This window comes from Caretta caretta, chromosome 7 (genome assembly GCF_965140235.1).
Source record: "Caretta caretta isolate rCarCar2 chromosome 7, rCarCar1.hap1, whole genome shotgun sequence".
Classification (NCBI taxonomy): domain Eukaryota; kingdom Metazoa; phylum Chordata; order Testudines; family Cheloniidae; genus Caretta; species Caretta caretta.
Genome location: NC_134212.1, coordinates 18,279,533 through 18,298,334, shown reverse-complemented (window position 1 = coordinate 18,298,334; position 18,802 = coordinate 18,279,533). Strand labels below are relative to the sequence as shown.

Sequence of the window (18,802 nt, the reverse complement as noted above, 5' to 3'; positions counted from 1 at the left end):
ATTAAATGATGGTGATGGTATTGAAAAAATGTTGAACAAGAACAGTGGACAGTGGCACAAATCTTGCGACATTATGTTTAACAGGACCAAACTTAAAAGGGCTGAAGGGAAAAAAAAAATCTGAGAAAGCTATGGATCGCCCTGATAAACTGCAGAGGAAATGCACACATTTAAGTGACTGACACGAAGAGCCTCCAGAAAAGAAGTGTGCTTTATTTGTGAATTGCACATACCATCAAAAGACCTCCATGAAGCTTGACATTGATAATGGAGTCTGCAGGTGTGCATGCCAGGTGCAAAATCAGCACTTATTTGCAAAACTAATCGTGGCACAAGAGGCAGAGTATCATGATCATGCAAGATGTTTGGTGTTTCCCTACAACGAAGTCCAGGAGAGGAAAACTGAACAAAGCAACACAGATGATGTCCAATGGGATTGCTTTTGCTGAACTGATAGTATACGTTGAAGAGACAAGACTGAATGAAGACGTGGCTCCAGCCTTTAAACTAGAAGACCTCAAAAGGCTTTCTACTGCTAGGCTAGAACAGTTGGGGGTGACACTGGCTAGGCACAATCACAGCACTGAATTAAAATCCTGTATCCTTTCATGCATTCCAGATCTCCAAGCACACAGAGAAGGACATATGTTCCTTGCCTTCAATCAGAATTTTGGACCTGCCTTCCAAAAAGTATGTGAGGAAGACTGTGATGAAGCAGCACTTCACCTGTCCCAAACAGCAAAAATTATATGAAGTCACATGTTTCAAATGAAAACCGAGTTTACTGGATCATTTGATCCAGGATGCCAAGCAAAATCTGTGCCTAAGTCAATATTGGCACTGATGCCCATGACATTGGATGGTCCAAACATTAAAACTCAGTCAGAACAAGTTTCCATTTATCCTGCTACCCTTACTTTTGAGTTGCAGTACATCATCATCCTTCTCCATGAAGGAACAGAAAGTTTGTACCACAGCAGAGCTCGAGGAAACACTTTTACTAATCTACATTGGTTTGACACTTCATGCATGGACATGAAAAAGTGAGCTAATAGATACTATCTTTAAACTTGGATTGTCCATCTTCTATGACAGTGCTGGCCATCTCTACCAGCATAGCAAACAGTGCATGACAACAGTTCAAGGATGAGAATGTTGTCGGTCCTCTAAAGCTTCATGGTGGGCTGTTCACTACTAAGTCCATAGACAACATAGAGAATAATCCTAGCTCAACCACAGCGACAGATTCCTTCCATGGAACTGGGATGTCACTTTTTCAGGATCCCAGTACTCAAGACGGGGGAGTTGTCTATGGAATTCTCACCCAAGATTGTGAGACTGCAACATCAATGAAGAAGACTTCATTGATCCTGAAGAAAACCAATGGTTCTATCCCTGCTGCAAATATTGATATCAAGAATGATTACCAGCTGGTTACACAAGCCCTGCAAGAAGAATGCTGGTGACTTGAACAAGTAAGGCAGGCAGCAAGTCTGAATACCTTCAACAGAGATCAAGATGTTTCTTAAGTAGCTTATCATGCCAGCAGACCACCAGTGCCAGACTTAATCCCCAGAAATCATGGTGCTTCTTTCACTCTTTCTAAATGACTCCAAGTCTGTGGCAATGATATGTCACACCATGGGTGTTATAAGGAATTCTGCACACCACCTAAAGTCATGCCAAGTGTCAGTGATCACTGTCTATCAGCCCCTTTTCACCATAATCAAACATATAAAGGGAACCTAGCTTGCTGGGTATGCAGAGGACAAATTTGTCATTATGCTGGGTGGTATACATTTGGAAATGGCAAGTCTAAAGCAGAATGGAGATTGGCCTGAACAAGGGCTTCTGTCCATCTAACTTCTAGCCAAAGTGGCCTCCCCAGGAATGGTTGACTCCTCCTTGAAAGTGTCTCAAGTTACATGTACTAGGCATACTCTCAAAGTAACTGCCAGCAATCTATACATCTTCCTCCAAAATGCATATACCCAGTATACCCAAGCTCTCAGGGAAGATGAGGTTTCCATGGGGTCTGATAAATTGTGTGACAAGCAAAAACTAGAAAGTCCAGTGTTCCACTTCTGTCATCCCACACTTCACCTGGAACTTCTTGTATAGACCTATGTGCTGTCAGTCCACCAGGCAAACTTTGCTGTCTACATTGAATGCATTGGAAAGATGTCATCCTGGTTCTTTGTGCTGGCTCATACTAATTATGCTTGTTGGATTCCTGTTCACCTCCTAGATATGGTAAGCCTTCACACATGCATCCAGACACAGCTAGAGAGTTTCTAAAGGGGAACTTCACCATTCACAAGATACAGCATGTTTTCTCTGTAATCACACTTAGCCAAGCTCATGAGGCCATAATCAAAGGGGATGGTGGTGCTGTTGGTCTCACGCAGAGTCCAGAGGTCCTTTGGCACTGGATGATAGAGTGACCAGAGGTGGTCAGATTGATAGAATTTGAAGCCACACCAGAGAAAGGAACCACCTGAAATGCGTCTAACACTAAGCAACCTGTGCAGATGAAAGGTGTTCTGGCTTCTTTTGCACGACATGTCAAAATATTTGTTGAGGTCAGAAGACATGGGTAACCCTTTCTGAGAAGAGTGTGTTGACTTAAACTGGACACCAAAGGCATTAGAGAACCTGCTGTGATTGTCTGTTAGGGAGGTTAAGAAGATTGGGCAGCAGCAGTACACCACATTTGTAACAGAGATTGGAGGACAAAGCCAAGCCATTAACAGAGCCTATCAAGTGAAATAATAATAATGGGAAATAATCTCCCTTTGTTTAGCTGACCTCCTACAAGGGAGATCTCCAAGACCAAATTGCGGCTCTCCCTAAAAAATGTTGGGGACGCCAATATTTCAGTATATTGAAGACCGTGAAAGACTTTTTTGTTTCTTAACGCATTTTAGGCTGTGTGTTTACATAAGCTGCCTTTTCAATCTTTTTGAGACACAGCAATATCCTGTTATGCATATATCAATCTGAAATGTTATTATCAAAGAAAAATGTAACTTTGTTCATGAGTAGAAACCTACAAACTTACTATGGTATTTTTCTATATAGTATTTCAGTAAATACTCCCTGGTGACATGATACAGAACATGTTAATTAATATTTTCATATAATTTCAAGCCTTTGCAATTCATTGCTTTAGTTTTTAGGATACCAGAGACCATATGAATATAAATGTACAAAAATGAAAACCCACTGGGATGTTTTCATATCATAAACAAAATCTATCAGAAAAACATTAGGAAAATGCATTCAGATTTTAAAATGTCTGCCACAGCTAGTATGGCATGAATTGGTGATTGACCCATACATGAAAATCTTCTAGGTCATGCCCTAAGACTGGCAAATTTCATGCTTTTATCATAAAACCCATAATTCTTTCCCAAATCTGATCCGCTATTAATGGAACTCTGAATCAGATGCATACTAGTCTGTAGAAATTTAAACTTCCATAGCTTTACTGGCAGATGTAGTTCTTAATTTAAAGCGTAGGAAGAGTGTATATTTTTTTTTGATCTCACATACGAAAACGGTTCCTGATTGTAAGCAGAAATGTTAAAAAAGGTTAAAAAACTAGAAGACAAAAAGATAACCAAATTGATACACGTTTTTTAATTCTCATTGTTTCTTGGAGCCTGACTCATGATTTTTAAGCACTTAAGAGTTGGCAGCATTACACAGTGTTGTCTACACTACACTTTTAGGATGTGTTAGTCAGTGCATGTGTGTTAGCCAACACTTTCTAGTTATGCATCTTTAAATCCTAGTCAAGACAAATGTACAGTGCTGTCAAATGAACAAACTGAAAACATTAAAGTATTCTTTTCTCTAACTTCTTTTAGCTGTAATTATCTTCCCTGTTCCTTGTAACTGCAGTAGGTTAAAAAAAAATTTCACACTGAAACAGTATCCCTTTAATTTTAAATGTTCAGAATGTCAGATAAGACTTTGTTTATTCACTCATCTTCTATGGGTTCGTCTGGGGTTTTCAATTTCTTTCATACATTGTATATGGAAATACTTCCTAGGGGCCCAGGTTATGAAACTGGAACTTCCTCAGTTTGTTGAATAGGGTCTTGGGGTCAGATTTCCAAACATATTTAAGAGTCTGAAGATACAGACAGCTGCTTGGAGAGATTTTCAGAAGCGTCTATAAACAGATTAGGCACCCATGTCTCATTGAAATCAATTAGAGTTAAGCCTATAACCTGTTTACGTGCTTTTGAAAATCCCACTAGGCCCTTAAATTACCTTTGAAAATCTGATCCCTGGAGACTACTGTAGCAGTATGGTGAACACCTTTTTGCTTTACTAGAAAGTGAACTTGTCACTGGAACTGCACTCCATTTTGTGGAGAAAATGCTCTGATTCTGAAAGCTACAGTATTTCGCTCTGGGGTCCACTTGTGTAGGAGTTGCTGTATTGAGACTTCGAAGTTCAATTTTCAGTATGCATTATTCCTTGATAGGGCCCCCCTTTTCACCCAATGGCCAAGTATTCTCTTTGTTGCTTGTCATCTTGGCTAGAAGGATAGGGGAGATGCAAGATCTCAAGGAGGATCTGCTATACATGTTTTTTCACAAGGACACAGTCACCCATAGATCTAATGCCAAATATCAGCCTATGTTGGTATCCAAATTTCATATCAATCAATGCACTCACAATCCAGATTTCTTTCTGAAACATCATTCGTCCCCAGGTGAAGAGAGACTTCATATGCTCGATGATGTCTGGGCTTTATTTATTTTTATGTATTTATATTTTTTCTTTGGACAGAACCAAACTACATGCATGCTCAGTCTTTGTGGCATTTGCTGAGAGGGTTAGGGGTCAATCAGTATCATCACAGAGACAATCCAGGTGGATCTCAGACTGTATTACTCTAGCCAATAAAGACCCACCAGTGCAGTTAGGGATCACTCTACCTGTGCTTCTACAGCCTGCTTTGCAGATGTCCCCATTTCTGAAATATACAGAGCGGCAACATGGAGTTCTGTCCACACATTTATTTTCCGTTATTCCTTGGTGCAAGCCTCGAGGTAGGATATAGACTTCAGGGGGCGCTCCTATGATCACTCTTCAAGTAGACCTTCACTCACTTGCCTCCTGGCTTTCAGAGGGCTACTTGCTGATCACAAAATACAATCTGTGTGGACAATCAGTCAAAGAAGGAAATACAGTTACTTATCCAACACTAATAGTAGTTCTTCAAGATGTGTTGTCCACACAGATTCCATGTCCTGTCCTCCGTCCATGCTCATCAGAATCTTATACCTGGGATTTTTATTGGCAAAGGAACTGAGCATGGGTGGAGGATGCCGTATCCCTTATATCCCCCACTACAGGCAAAGAGAATGTGTGAGAGGCACAGAGAATGTGTGAATAGCCCCAATGGACACTGCTTTTGGAAATAATTTGATCTTGTATGTGTGGGGCACATGGGCACCAAGAGTGGTATCTGTGTGGACAATACATCTCAAAGAACTGCAGGGTAAGGGTAGGATAGGGTAAGTAACTGTATCTTCTAAAGCTGGCAGTGATGGAACAATTTGATGTACTTAGAATAACTATTAAAAGCCTTAAAAAGAAAAGGAGGACTTGTGGCACCTTAGAGACTAACAAATGTATTTGAGCATAAGCTTTCATGAGCTACAGCTCACTTCATCGGTTGTACTGCTTTTCTTTCTGCGGATACAGACTAACACAGCTGTTACTCTGAAACCTGTCATTATTAAAAGCCTTGGCATGCATATCACCAATGGAAAGCCTAGTGCAATGAAAATGGATGCTTAGAATGAACAACTTCTGCAAACTTGCTCAGCACCCTTATGGTTCACTTTCACACAGCGACTGTTTCTTTAAATAAAAAAATGTAGCTGTGGTTTGTGGAATGCTTTATACAAAGTGCTAATAATAAAACACCTCCGATGAATAGTTGTAAAATTAATAACAACCTTACGTTTATTTCTATATCTTTATGGTCAGACCTTTGTTTTGACTAATGTAACAAGATATTTTTAAATAAAGCCATGCAGATCCATTGCAAGCAGTCTTTATGAGCTAAGTCAATCAGTGATGGGCTTATTAGAGGTGAAGATATCACTAGTTTTATATTTAATTATAATAATGGAATTGTTATAATAAAGTACCATTATCAAAACAATGCCAGCTTGACAAAAAAAGGATCTGTTATCTGTGTTTAAATCTGTTTTTACTCTGTGACCTTGAATATGATTTAACTTTTTTTAAAGGATAAAATTTAGTATTCGTGAAAGTGGGGGACAGGTATATATCAACATTTTACCTTGTAAACTCTTTTTTAATCAGTGTACTCCATTACTGATTTAGGCTCTGATCCTACAAATACTTATGCATGTGTGTAACTTTACATACATTGATTTTTAATGGGACTACTCACAGTACGTAAAGTTAGGATATGCTTAAGTCTTTGCAGGAGCAGGACTTTACATCACTCCTAAGTTTGGCCTTGCATCAGGAAAGCACTGAAGGATGTGCTTAGCTCCCATTGACTTCAAATGCACATGTGTGTGTCAGTCCTGTCCTGAATAGGGATGCTGTTCTGAATTGGGGCCTGTAATCTCACAAAAACTGTCATTTGTGTGCTGGTCTCTGAGTATAATTGTGCCCTGAGCCCTTCCAAACTTGTTGAAATTGTTCCTATATCTAAACTCTTTGAACCTACGGTGACAGAGGGTTAGAGGCTTGTGCATTAACCTACTGTGCCACCTACAGTAACCTCTCGGATAAGAATTTAGCATGAATTATTAAGTTAATTGAATTTTGCAGACGTTGTACCTTGTCAAACTGATATTGACATTCAGAATTAAAATAATTTGATTTTAAGAGATTTATTAGATGCTGAAACTTTGTCTCCGAATGCTGTCTGATAACAGTGAAATGCTACAAGAGCTCAGTCTGTGTTTCTCCTACTTTTTTTGTTCAAAGTGAATATAAATGGATTTCTTCACAAGCACAGTTTAAAGACATCTGCTGTTTCCATCTTATCCATTTAATAGGCGGTAAAGAGTTTGGAAATCTAGTAGCACTTCTAATATAGGAACAATATAGAAAAATACTTTTTTATAAAAAGCCATCACACGATGAGATTTTGGGGTTTTTGCAACATGTACTTTCACTTTAAAGACAGCATGAACATTACTATGTACCGTGTAATAGATACGGTAAACAGTTTATATTGAGTTTTCTCAAAAAGAAAAGGAGTACTTGTGGCACCTTAGGGACTAACCAATTTATTTGAGCATGAGCTTTCGTGAGCTACAGCTCACTTCATCAGATGCATGAAGTGAGCTGTAGCTCACGAAAGCTCATGCTCAAATAAATTGGTTAGTCTCTAAGGTGCCATAAGTACTCCTTTTCTTTTTGCGAATACAGACTAACACGGCTGTTACTCTGAAACCTGTCATTGAGTTTTCTATTTCTCAGATGTTGTAAAGCTCATCAATCTAGTGTTTCACATTTTGTGGCATGCATACTATAAATGTTCTGACCTAATGAATTCTATATTACTGGCAGATTATCCAATTTCAGCTCTAGCAATGAAGCAGTGTGATGATTTGGGTGATCTATCTATACAATTTATAAATTCGGGTTGATACTATAAAGTTGTGACCGAGAAGATGGTTCTGTCATTGAATGTCTCTGTATAAATGTGGTATCCGCCATGGGCTGGCAGGGGGCTGTATCATGTCTCTGCCAGACCAGTGACAATGTTTATTAGAATTTAATGACTGGACAATAGGTATGCTGAAGAGGTTGCCTGAGTGGAGAAACTATTTTTTTCCAACTTCCTTCAACAAGTGCTGGGGGCTTTGAGAGTGGAAAGTTACCAGCAGTGGAATAAAGGCATCAAGGTAGTGATGCTAGCCTTTAAAATGAATTCACAGGGTTGAGAGAGATGGGAGGTTCTTGGCAGGAGAGGAAGGAAGGGCACATTCCAGCCAAGGTCCGTGACAGCTGAGGGAGAAGGTTCCATGTTTCAGAACACAGGCCATGTACTGCAGAATGGATGGCTTGGATGGCTCCAGATGACTCTGACCCCAACCCAAAGAGCGCTCTGGAATGATGAGGAAACTAAGAAAGGGAAATAAATACATGTAAAGTTTTTTTGTATTGATCTGTGTATTTCTTAAAGAGAGAGAATTCTGTGCAGTGTCTGTGCATTTCATGTGTTACAGCTACCATGTGCCCCGTTCGAGAGAGAAATCAGAAGGCTCATACTTTGTGCTCAAGTTCTGGGAGAGGGTGTGTTTAAGCTATGTGGGAAGTCTGGCTGAGTCAGCACTAGTTCTAGGGGCTGGACAGAGAGCCTTGTGTATGGAACTCTTAGGCAGTGCCAGGTGGAACTGCACCCTGAGAGCATGTGCAGAGCCCCTAAGACAGCAACAGTGCCCAGTTCAGAGTCTTAAAACTCACAGGATCCAATGGCTGGATTCCCTCAGTGGTCTGGTGAGTGGTCAAGAGGGGGATTTTCAACAGGAGTTGCGCCAGGCAGGACATCTGGATTAGTGACCTTTTATTTTCAGTGTATTTGCATTGTTTACAAATCAGTGAGATATTTGTCACCTTGAACTGGGTATTTGGTATTGTGGGATCACAAAACCTCAAATAGTGGTTTCAAAGTCTAGTTTCCTGACTGACTTAAAACATTACTCCTGAATACTTGGTTCTTAAGTAATTTGATTTTTGAAAGGTTTCATGAATATAATGAATGTTTAATGATGATGTATCGATGTTTTGCAGAGACTGAACTTAAGTGTTCAGCATGTGAGTGGTGTTGCAGATTCCAAGGCAGCTATGCGTATACATCTCAGTAACTGACTTGTAACAGTCTCAACAGTTCTAGTACAGCATCTTTCCATGGGATGGTGTTTTTTTGATATGAACAAAAATCCACTAGGGATCTGATCGATGCCACTGTCTTTGTGTGATTGTAATCTAACTACAAGCCTGTTTCTAAATAAGCTTCTGTGACACAAGAGCCCCACATTTTGGTCCTGATCCTGCAAATCCTAACTCAAGTGAACAGCCCCAGTAAAGACAAAGACCATGTGAATGAAGGTTTGCTGAGAGGGCCCTTGCGTTGTTTTTAATCTCTATTGGATGAAAAAAAAGGTTTGTGTAACACACATCTGTTCTGTTCAGTAATAATTATAAAGTTTCAGTGTTACTTATTCAGAAAGTCACCTGCCTGTGCATGTTAAGCGTGGGCTTGGCTTACTTCTGTGAAAGCTGATCATATGTGTAAAGTTAAACATATGCTTAAGTGCACTTCCTGCATCGAGACCTCATGCTGTTGCTTTCTTTTTATATACTGAAGTAAGTACTTTGGTTTGGACTTTAAGTGTTTACATCAGCTTTTCATTACTGTGCCAATTGATTGCCTGTCATGTGTAATGATCGCCACATAGTTTGCAGAATAAAGGTTCCTTTTAAAAGTACAGTACAGTTAAAACTTTAAAATGTAAACCTCCATAACTATGTGATTAATAACACTTCAAAAACGAAGAAAAAAGTAAATGAACAGCACAACCAGGCTTAATTTTTTTAGGTCTTTAAATTTTAATAATCTAACTTTTCACTATTTTTGCTGTTTTCTTTAACATTTCTTTAAACAAAGAAAATAAACTTAGTGGGTTTAATTTTTGTTTCTAGGGAATTTCACTGATTCTCATGCATAAATTAAATTCTGCTGTATTTGGGTTGTAAATATTGTAAGGGATGTTTGCTTTTAAAATGAAATTACAGTTTCAATAAACGAGGCTTGTATGGGGCTCTGGTTTTGTAAACTTTTTTTTAAATAATATTTTTCTTTTATAAACTCTACATTTTGAACAAAACTTGATCTGATAGTGAACCTTTATATTGTGGCTTAATATTTTACGAACATTTTGTCAAAATACTCTTAGGGTATTTCTGCAAAGTAAATATAAATTAATTGTATACTGCTTCTGAGAACAAAAGCAATATTAAGTCAATTTTTAAGTGTGGGATTTTTTAATGAACAATTTATTTTTAAGTAGTATAGCAATACTTTTTGGATGACTTTAGAAAAATCTATTTTAAATTTGCTTAAATATACGGGGATAGAGGGAGGGTTATATGAAATATTCATTCCTATAGAAATAAAATTGGTATTTCTAAAACTTCTTGAAACCCAAGTAAACATAAATTGTTTTCCAATGTATTTTTTGGAAGAGATAAAAAAATAGCAGAGAGGGATTAGGGTTTTACTTTATGCACTAAGATGAAGGGATATTTGGTGGGGAATAATTTATAATAGCCTTCAGATTTAAATAGATAATTAAGCTCAAGTTTTTATTAAACAGAACAAAATGAAGCTGGTATGAGAGCAGAAAGTTGTATGTTTTGAATTTATGTAATCCTCAGGTAACCAGTGTCTCCAGATTTGTGGAATGCAAATTCATTACAGATTGATGCACTTGGCCTATAATTGTCCTAGGGCTGTTTCTGCTTCTTGCTGACATACTGTGCTCCCTTAAACCAATGACTCTGCTTCCTGCCCAGTCTAGTGCTTATCCCATATCCCTAAAAACAGCTATATTTGCACTTTTCATGGCGTATCCCCTTCCTCCTAACTGTTTATACATTTCAGCAAATGGATGACTACATGCGTGGCTGCTGCGTCATGGAATGGCTTCTGTTACAGTTTTAAGGGCCATATTTTGGAACACTGAGTTCTTTCTTGGGCAACAGTGTATAAGGAGTCCTAGAGAGCGGAAAATAACAAAGTTAGCTTCTTCTTAGAAAATGAAAACTAATAATACTGTGTATGCATTTCAGATTAAGTGGGAGGAAGCTCGAAACAAGTAAAATTGAAAGAGACTTGGGTGTGATAGTGAAGAGCATATTAGACAAGAGTATATATACTGAACAGCAAAATTATTTTGGCCACCTGTGCTGCCATACTGCTTGGCAGAGACGTGTAATGGATTAGGGAGGCAATAATCAGTGTCTAATCGGTTCTGGTATGATCTGGAATATTAGATTGATTTCTGGAGTCCTCATTACTAGAGAGATGTTAAGAAATCAGAGGATTATCAGAAGGGAATAACAAAAATTATCAATGGACTAGAGGAAGTATTAATTAAGTTAATTTGCCACGATAATTGCCTGGCTAAGCAGTGACTAACTGAAGACCAAATAATGGTCTACAAAAACATCAAAGGTATAAATTTTATGGATGGAGAGAGATTACTTTGGGTAGTACAAGAGCAGGGTTTTGATAGAAATAGTGAGGTAAATATCAGAAAATACTTCACACCGGTGTGATCCATCTGCTTGAGCTTAGGAAATGACACTTCAATCTGGACCCAGCAAAGTACTAATAAATGTACTTCAGGAAACAATCCTGCATTGGAAGGACAATTGTTCCCTAACTTTTCTATGGTGCAGATCACCTCCGAATAGAAAGTGTTTCCTGGAAAATCTCTATCCATCATGTCTGCATAAATCACTACCTCTCGTTTACAATCAAATAACATCCTGTGGCAACTATGGCAATTGTTTATAGGAAAAGTAACATTAAGAAAGTATTTAATGTATGTAATATAATTTAGTATCTGGAAAAAAGGTTGTGAAACCAGCACCATTTGAGCACCAGCAAGTGCTCTGAATACCATCCAGGGTCCATGTAATTAGAGGTTGACTAATGCTCTAAAGCATAAAGGTTTATATCCCTTTCCTTTGCATGCATGTCACGTGCCCAGAGAACTTTGACTGAAACAGGTTAATTTGCAAGAATCCGGTAAATAGATACCAAAGGAAACCACTCCAGCCTGTTTTGTGTTATGAATACTTTGAAAATAGCTCTGTTGCTGATGTTTGAAAAATGACGTTTTGGTATTTGGCAAACTTATAAAAAAGCTGCAGCAACCTAGATCTGTTATGAATGTTTCTGAGATTGTCCAATGGCTAAAGGCTGGACTCTGCAGGGGAATGCTTCAAGGGAACTCAGAGATTGGGATGCACACACCAGCTTGTTTAGGTCAGCTGAGGATCAGGTCCAGTTACATACATTTGCCTGTGGGCATTCAGGAGCTCTTAGGATCACACAAACCACCAAAGGAGCATTCTAGTGTTGACCCTGATGTTCAGGGACACAGTCAGTGACTTTGCAGGGGCTTCATGCAGGTGCTGGGGCCCTTCCGCTCTCATTTCAATGCAGGACTGGGGTCTGAAATACGAGTTGCTCCAGTTGTTGGAGGCAGTAATTTTGGCACTTCAGATTTTTCCATTTTTACTTTCAGTTGCAAATTCCCAGTTTAGCCAGATGATTTTTCCTGGACAAATTTTGGCAAATGGTAAAAAACAGAATGTATTTTTGTGGAGAATTCTGGTACTGTAATAGCTATGGACTGGTGAACATTATGTCACTCATGTCATCACTACCTGGGATTCCAAGCTGCTAGGCTGAGATATGCAATTTAGCTGCCTAATTTAAATGTACCTACTACTGCAACACTCTGCTCAGTTTTAATTAACTCTGCGAATAAGGAAAACCCCCCTATTTCTTTGAGTTGGTGATGGAAAATTCATTGGTACTAAGTGTGAAGATCCTCTGGCAAATGGGGACTGTCTCAAGAAAACTCCCCACAAGTTCCTTTTTTAATAGGGAGCTATGGCAAATATCACTTGTAACTTCTTTATTGCCAGGAAGAGTTCCATTTTAAGTAGACTTCTTTCAATAACTTACTTATACTGCTTTGTCAACGTTAGCCGTGATACTGGAGGGTTATCTTTGAAAATAAAAATGAAGAGAATTTTATTCTTTTTGTTCAGAAACACCGAAGGGAGCAACTGTATTACTCTTCCAATACTTTGTAACACCAAGAAAGTGCCTGATGGTTGTGTTTTCAATAAGCAATAAACATTTAATTTCAGCTGCAGCAGAGCCTTGTGAGGCAAGAATGTCAGCTAACTGACCTAGAAAACAGAGTTCAGTTTATAGTTTTAAATAACTTTTCTAAAACATATCTCCATAGCTGACATCCTGCTTCAGTGAAATTTTCCTTTTGTAAACTCTTCATAAATATCTTGTTCTATCGTTAACAAAATTGCTTGTACTGCAGGTTAAAGATGAATATCATGCTTTAGTCTCTGTTCTATAATCTTTTTCTTTATTTGTGAGCCATAGGAAATTTTTACTGATGCTAACAGGCTAGAGATCTTTTTCAGGGATGGGAAGTTAACTGGGAGTTAAAATAAGGGAATTTAACATTTACTGTGGTTAGAGCCCCAAAATGATGCAGCTACCATCAAAACATGGCACATGAGAAGTTATTTATTGTAAAATCAAATCCATGTATTTTTGTAAAAAAATATTTAATAAAAGGCAGAATATAAAATATTCCCCTTGCTGTGCACCCATTCTTTTATCAAGACGGGGTATTTTGGGGGGATGGGAGGGAGGGTGAAAGAGAGGTGGTCAGGTGGTGGAGAAACTGTCTAGTCACCCCCAAAAGTGTGGAGGACACTTTCTCACGACAGCAGCCACTCACTTTCTCTCTGTGTAGCCTTCTCCCTCTAGCATACCCAGGGCAACAACCACATTTTTGTTGGTTTAACTGACTATACTACCAGTGAGAAAATGAACCAGGAATAGGATTAGAGGGAGGAAAATGAACATCAACAGGAAGCAACAAGATTTAGTATAGGTGTTCCAACTCCATGACTCTGCCGGAATACACACTGGTGGGTGTGGATGCTTGGGAGGAACTGAGTAGATTGGCCTTTCGTTACCAGTTTAAACACACATGCACACACGGTCGTTTTATCAGCTAGGAAGTTTACAGTATTGGAATAAGAATAATGGAGCCCCTTTTTCACAGGGAAAAGATTTCTTTTGCCTGTCAAACAAACCTCCAAAGCTTAAGTTTTTTTTTCCCCCTGCAAAGTGTAATTCAAGTAAGGACAACAGCATTTAGGGCTTGTCTACACAAGGAAAAAGTCTGCAAGTGCTGGTGTGCACCAGCTACTCCCCACTAACTCCCTGTGTGGACACTCTTAATACACACTGAGTGCCTTTGTGCGTATTAGCTTAATGCACTTCGGAAATGTACTAGGCTAAACCACTCAAGGACACCCCTAAAGTGCAATAGGAGTGTTTACATGGGGAGTTAGTGCGAAGTAGCTAGTGTGTTTTTAATTCACACTTTAGCTTACTGCACACTAATTTCCCCATGTAAACAAGGTACTATGGAGATACGAGCCTTAGAAATACCTAAAATAGAACTGATCAATCTTTGCAACATTTCTATGAAGTAAATATTCTCATTTTACTGATAGGAAAACTGAGGTAAAAAAGCTAAGTGATTCACAAATTTAAAGTCTTGCTTCTGCAAGGTACTGAATCCAATCCAATAAGGCATTTAAATAAGTGCTTAACTTTAAGCAGTTATATGTTACCATGGGCCAGATCCTCAGCTGCTGAAAATTGGCTATGCCCATTTGCACTAGTTTAGGAACTGGCCCACTGACTTCAGTGGGGTTCTTATATACTTTAGTACCTTTTTTGAGTCAGAGCCCTAGTGAGCTATGTGATTACCATTTTCCTAAAAAGTAGCAATTTTATTTTGAAAGTGTTGGGCCCTCATAGGAAATGTTATAATAAAGTCACATTCAAATTCTCTCAGACTTCAGACTCATGGGTTTACTACATTTGGTGGCTGTGATTCCAAAGTTTTTATGTCTATTTTAATGAAAGTTATGAGCAGTAAAGAAAGAACCATGTGCTACTAGTTAGAGAACAATTTTAGAGACCCAGGAAAGTATTATTTGAAGGATTAAACAGCTTAGTCTTTTTATTAATTCTGTATGATCAGGCCTGTCACTTTTATGGTGAGTGTCTGTGTACCTAAGAGAATTGATACTTTGCTTGAAACATGATGATGGCATCCTGAAGAGTGGCTTACTGCACTGAAGTCTGAAGAAGTCAATTCACTGAAATGTTTTTTGAAGAGCAACCACTCCACATTTTAACAGTGTATGGTGTTCTCCTTACTCCATGACAATAAATGTTCATAATCTCTGGCTGGTTGGGATTTGCCCCCTTAGGTGCGGAAGAGACATTCTGTACTGACAACTGTTCTTTTGGGTTGATATTATTTGTAGAGAGGAACCTGATACCAAGAGCTCCATTTTCCACCTTATTTTCACGAACTGATGGCTATGAAGCAGACCAAATAAGTTAAAGCAATATTGTGTTTTATCCTCCCAAAGAATATAAAGGAAGGGTGTGCACCGGGTGCTTATAATTCTTAGTAGAAATATTCAGTTTTTAATTACATTTAGAACAGATTACAAAACACATTTTCTTTTCTATTTTTTTTCACAGCAGCTTTCCAGATGTGAAAGTTAGCAAACGGAAATCACGTCGCCCCAAAACACCGGAAAGTGGTCAAGTACTTCCCAGGAGTAAGAGGCGGAAAAACTAGCAATACGGTCACCTTACCTCTAAGCCTATGCAGTCAACTGGATGCTGTACGACATTTCCATACAGACTCCTTATTTGTTCCCAGCAGATTTGGAGCACTTAAGAATTTAAAGCACTGAAATTCTGTGTATTCATATCATTTAAACGGCCTTGAAATAATGGATTTACTTTGTGCTTTGCATTAGATGTGTTTGCTTACAATACCAGAGGCCATTTCACTTTAAGAATGGACATACAGTATCAGTATCTTTCTATAAACATTTAACTCTTCTGCCCATATTTTTAGCATGGCAGATGTAGTGTATTGTGGGAAAAATGGTTTTTATCATTTAGGACCCAATTTTGACAGCTTTTTTCACACTGAAGAGCAGTTTACTCCACTAATAGCCCTCTTGAGATCAGTGTGACTAGTTGTGGAGTAAGTTGTTGCTTAATGGACAAGACTGGCACCTTACAAAGGACAGCGTGTTGTTACACTGCGTCAAGAGTAGAGCACAGACCAAATTGTAATGCAGTCCCAGTTGAATCCCTACTTTCCCCTTTCTGAAAGTGGGGAAGCAGGCTTTGCTCGTTCATTTTCTTGTACTGCTTACTTCCACTGTGCTGGCTCAGTTGGCTGGCTGGTGCACTGTGGGAGGCAGAGACAAAAGATTGACTCCCTATCTACTGGTGTAGGAGAGAGGATGTAGCTGCCTGATGGTGACTCCTCTGTATGGGGTGGTAGGGGATACACAGGCCAGCTCACAGTTGGGACCAGTGTGAATAAAGGAATCAGAATCTGTCCCTTAACCATTGCATAAATAGATAAACAGAAGCCTGCATTTAAAATGTCTACGTTTCTTAGGAATTACTGTACAATGTTCAACATGCCACCAGGAAACAAACCAAACTGAAGAATAATATAAATCCAGTGACCTTTTGTATTGTCAGCATTTTATCTTAAATGTATGTGGCACTTGGGCACCATTTGCATTGGCATTAACCAAAATCCTTGCCTTTTTGAAATCATAAGGCAGATGATACAGCAGGGGGATTAGTATATTTGGTCGCTTTGAAATAATTTGATTTTGCAGGTGGTATAAATATTTCATATTTCAAACCATTTCAGTCCCAAAGCAATATGCTGTGTGAGAATGTATATTTGTAAGGTTGTTCTTATTCCTTAGTAATCTTTCATTATTTCAACTTAACCGTTAAGTTAAAATTGGAGATTCTATGGTTCTCAGACTTTAATTATTCTAGCTGTGAAATTAATATTAAAATGTATATACTCTTATTTTTAATAAAGTTAGGAGTTTTCCTAGTTTAAAGAAATACAAGAAAATTAAAGGGCCTTATTCCTTTAAATAGGATGAACACAGAGAAAACACATCCTCTGTGAATTTAAAAATAATCAAATTTAGTCTTAGAAAGCAAAGTCTGCACTGGTCATGACTTGTCTTTGTGTTTTGTGTGACACACAAAATCCAAAAACTGGTTAAGGTGGAGGGTTCTGTGAATTTATATTTTAAAATACAGTTTTGAGGTCTGAGATTACACATGCTTCTACTGGGCATATTGCTTACTATCGGGTATTCCCATTCAACCCATGGTATTAAACAATAAACCTGGTCCAATGGGCATATTTGCAGTTAGTGCAAACTGTCGTAGCACAGATAAGAAATTGGATGTTACATTTTTCAATTAAAGCAATCACTTTGGAGAAGGTAGCTACTAACTCCACTTATTAGGTCATTGTATTGTGATTCATGTCAATTTACAGAAGCAGGATGTAAAATCCACACAATTATATAGAGAAAGATAAAACTTGTATGTAGGTCAACATCTCTTGACTTAAATGGAGCTATGACAGTTTACACCGGCTGAGGATGTCCTCAGTGGGTTTGCAGACATGGTCCTTTTATAGCCCCATTTTTACAACATGTTGGGGTTAATAAGGTACTTTTTAAAAAAAAAATCAATATGATTTTACTCACTGCTAGGCATGGACAACTGCATCAAGGAAAGTGTAACCAACACTAGCACATACATGGAATTTAACCACAGAGACAAGTGTGAATAAAATTTGAGGAGTAACAACATCTGGGCCTTTGCATTGCTTGTTAATCTGCCACTAGTTGTGCTAACAGGAGGCTCTGAATCTGATGAAATGTCAAAGAGTATTATAGCTCTTTTAAAGTAGTGAATATCTTTAGTTTGTTAATGTTGGTACAAAAGGCAATTGTTTAAGATTATAAATTGTCAACTTGTTTTTAAAGTTATGCATTTGCAAAGTTGAACACATGAGGATGTAAACCAAAAAACTTCCTTTATAAAAACCACTGTATCTTGGTGGAATTGGATCTGTTAGATTTCCTGTTCATGGTGTGTGCTCCGGATATCACTAGTACACGAGGTTATTTCTGTATACTCTGCAGCCAGTTTTGGAAGCAGTCGCCCTGAAACAGTGAAATGTTTAAGACATAATATTTTGTGAAAGTTAAATACATGGCAAAGTTCAGGATATTCTAGGAAAATCATGTGAATGATTGAAGGTTCTGTTCCAGAGATCTATTCTCTCAGTACACTGTGTTCCCTGAGCATCAAAATGGCCCTATGTCTTTCCATACATGATGGAAAATTAGAAATCATTAAACTAGAGTGATGTCATTGCAAGCAATACAGTAAGATAGATAGACATGAAATAATTAAAAGAAGAAATCTGCTGGTTAGTGTTTTTATATGTTTTTGAATTTGTTTTCATTGCTGATTGTTTTAATTTTTTTTATTTTGTGATACTGTCTGCTAATGTCTCTTTCTAATAAAACTACAAATGCTTCTGCTGTGAGACCCATTTATTTCTTCTTTCCCCATTGTAAGACTTTATGGGTACTTCATTTCCCTTCCTTGCCTACATCTGTCACGTCTCTAGTCATTTAACATTTTGGTTTTACCCTTTTTATATGTTTGCACCAATTTTGGTGACCACCACTAATTTAATTATTATTGACTTTTTACTGGAGAAAACACTGGCAAAGACAGAGATGAAGTAGCCACATGGGGCATTGAGAGGTGGTTCTTAAATTCTTTTAGGAAATCATGAAAGAATTAGACTGAGCAGTAAATAAAGGCAAGAATCTGTAATCACGGAACAAAGTTTAGCTCCTTGGCCTCAGCTTATTTGCTGCCATGCCCTAATAGATCATTTTCGTTATAGACCTGACCAAAGTAGCAATGTTGTTTGCAGTAGCTTTGTAGCCATGTTGGTTCCAGGGTATTAGAAAGACAAGGTAGGTGATG

At 38.2% G+C, this 18,802-nt stretch overlaps 1 protein-coding gene across 6 annotated transcripts in view; it reads left to right on the top strand.

Annotated features, from left to right (window-relative positions):
- The window catches only part of RAD18 (RAD18 E3 ubiquitin protein ligase), a 127,641-nt gene extending 109,296 nt beyond the window's left edge, over nucleotides 1–18,345 (top strand). For 3 of the 6 annotated variants that reach the window (XM_048856095.2, XM_048856094.2, XM_048856098.2), the window contains one exon: nucleotides 15,425–18,345. In XM_048856095.2, the coding sequence (XP_048712052.2) occupies nucleotides 15,425–15,524 (100 nt within the window). In that variant the 3' untranslated portion in view covers nucleotides 15,525–18,345. The remainder of the gene's footprint in view (nucleotides 1–15,424) is intronic. The other 3 variants (XM_048856096.2, XM_048856099.2, XR_007357460.2) reach the window with 2 other exon arrangements.
- The last annotated feature ends 457 nt before the right edge of the window (nucleotides 18,346–18,802 follow it).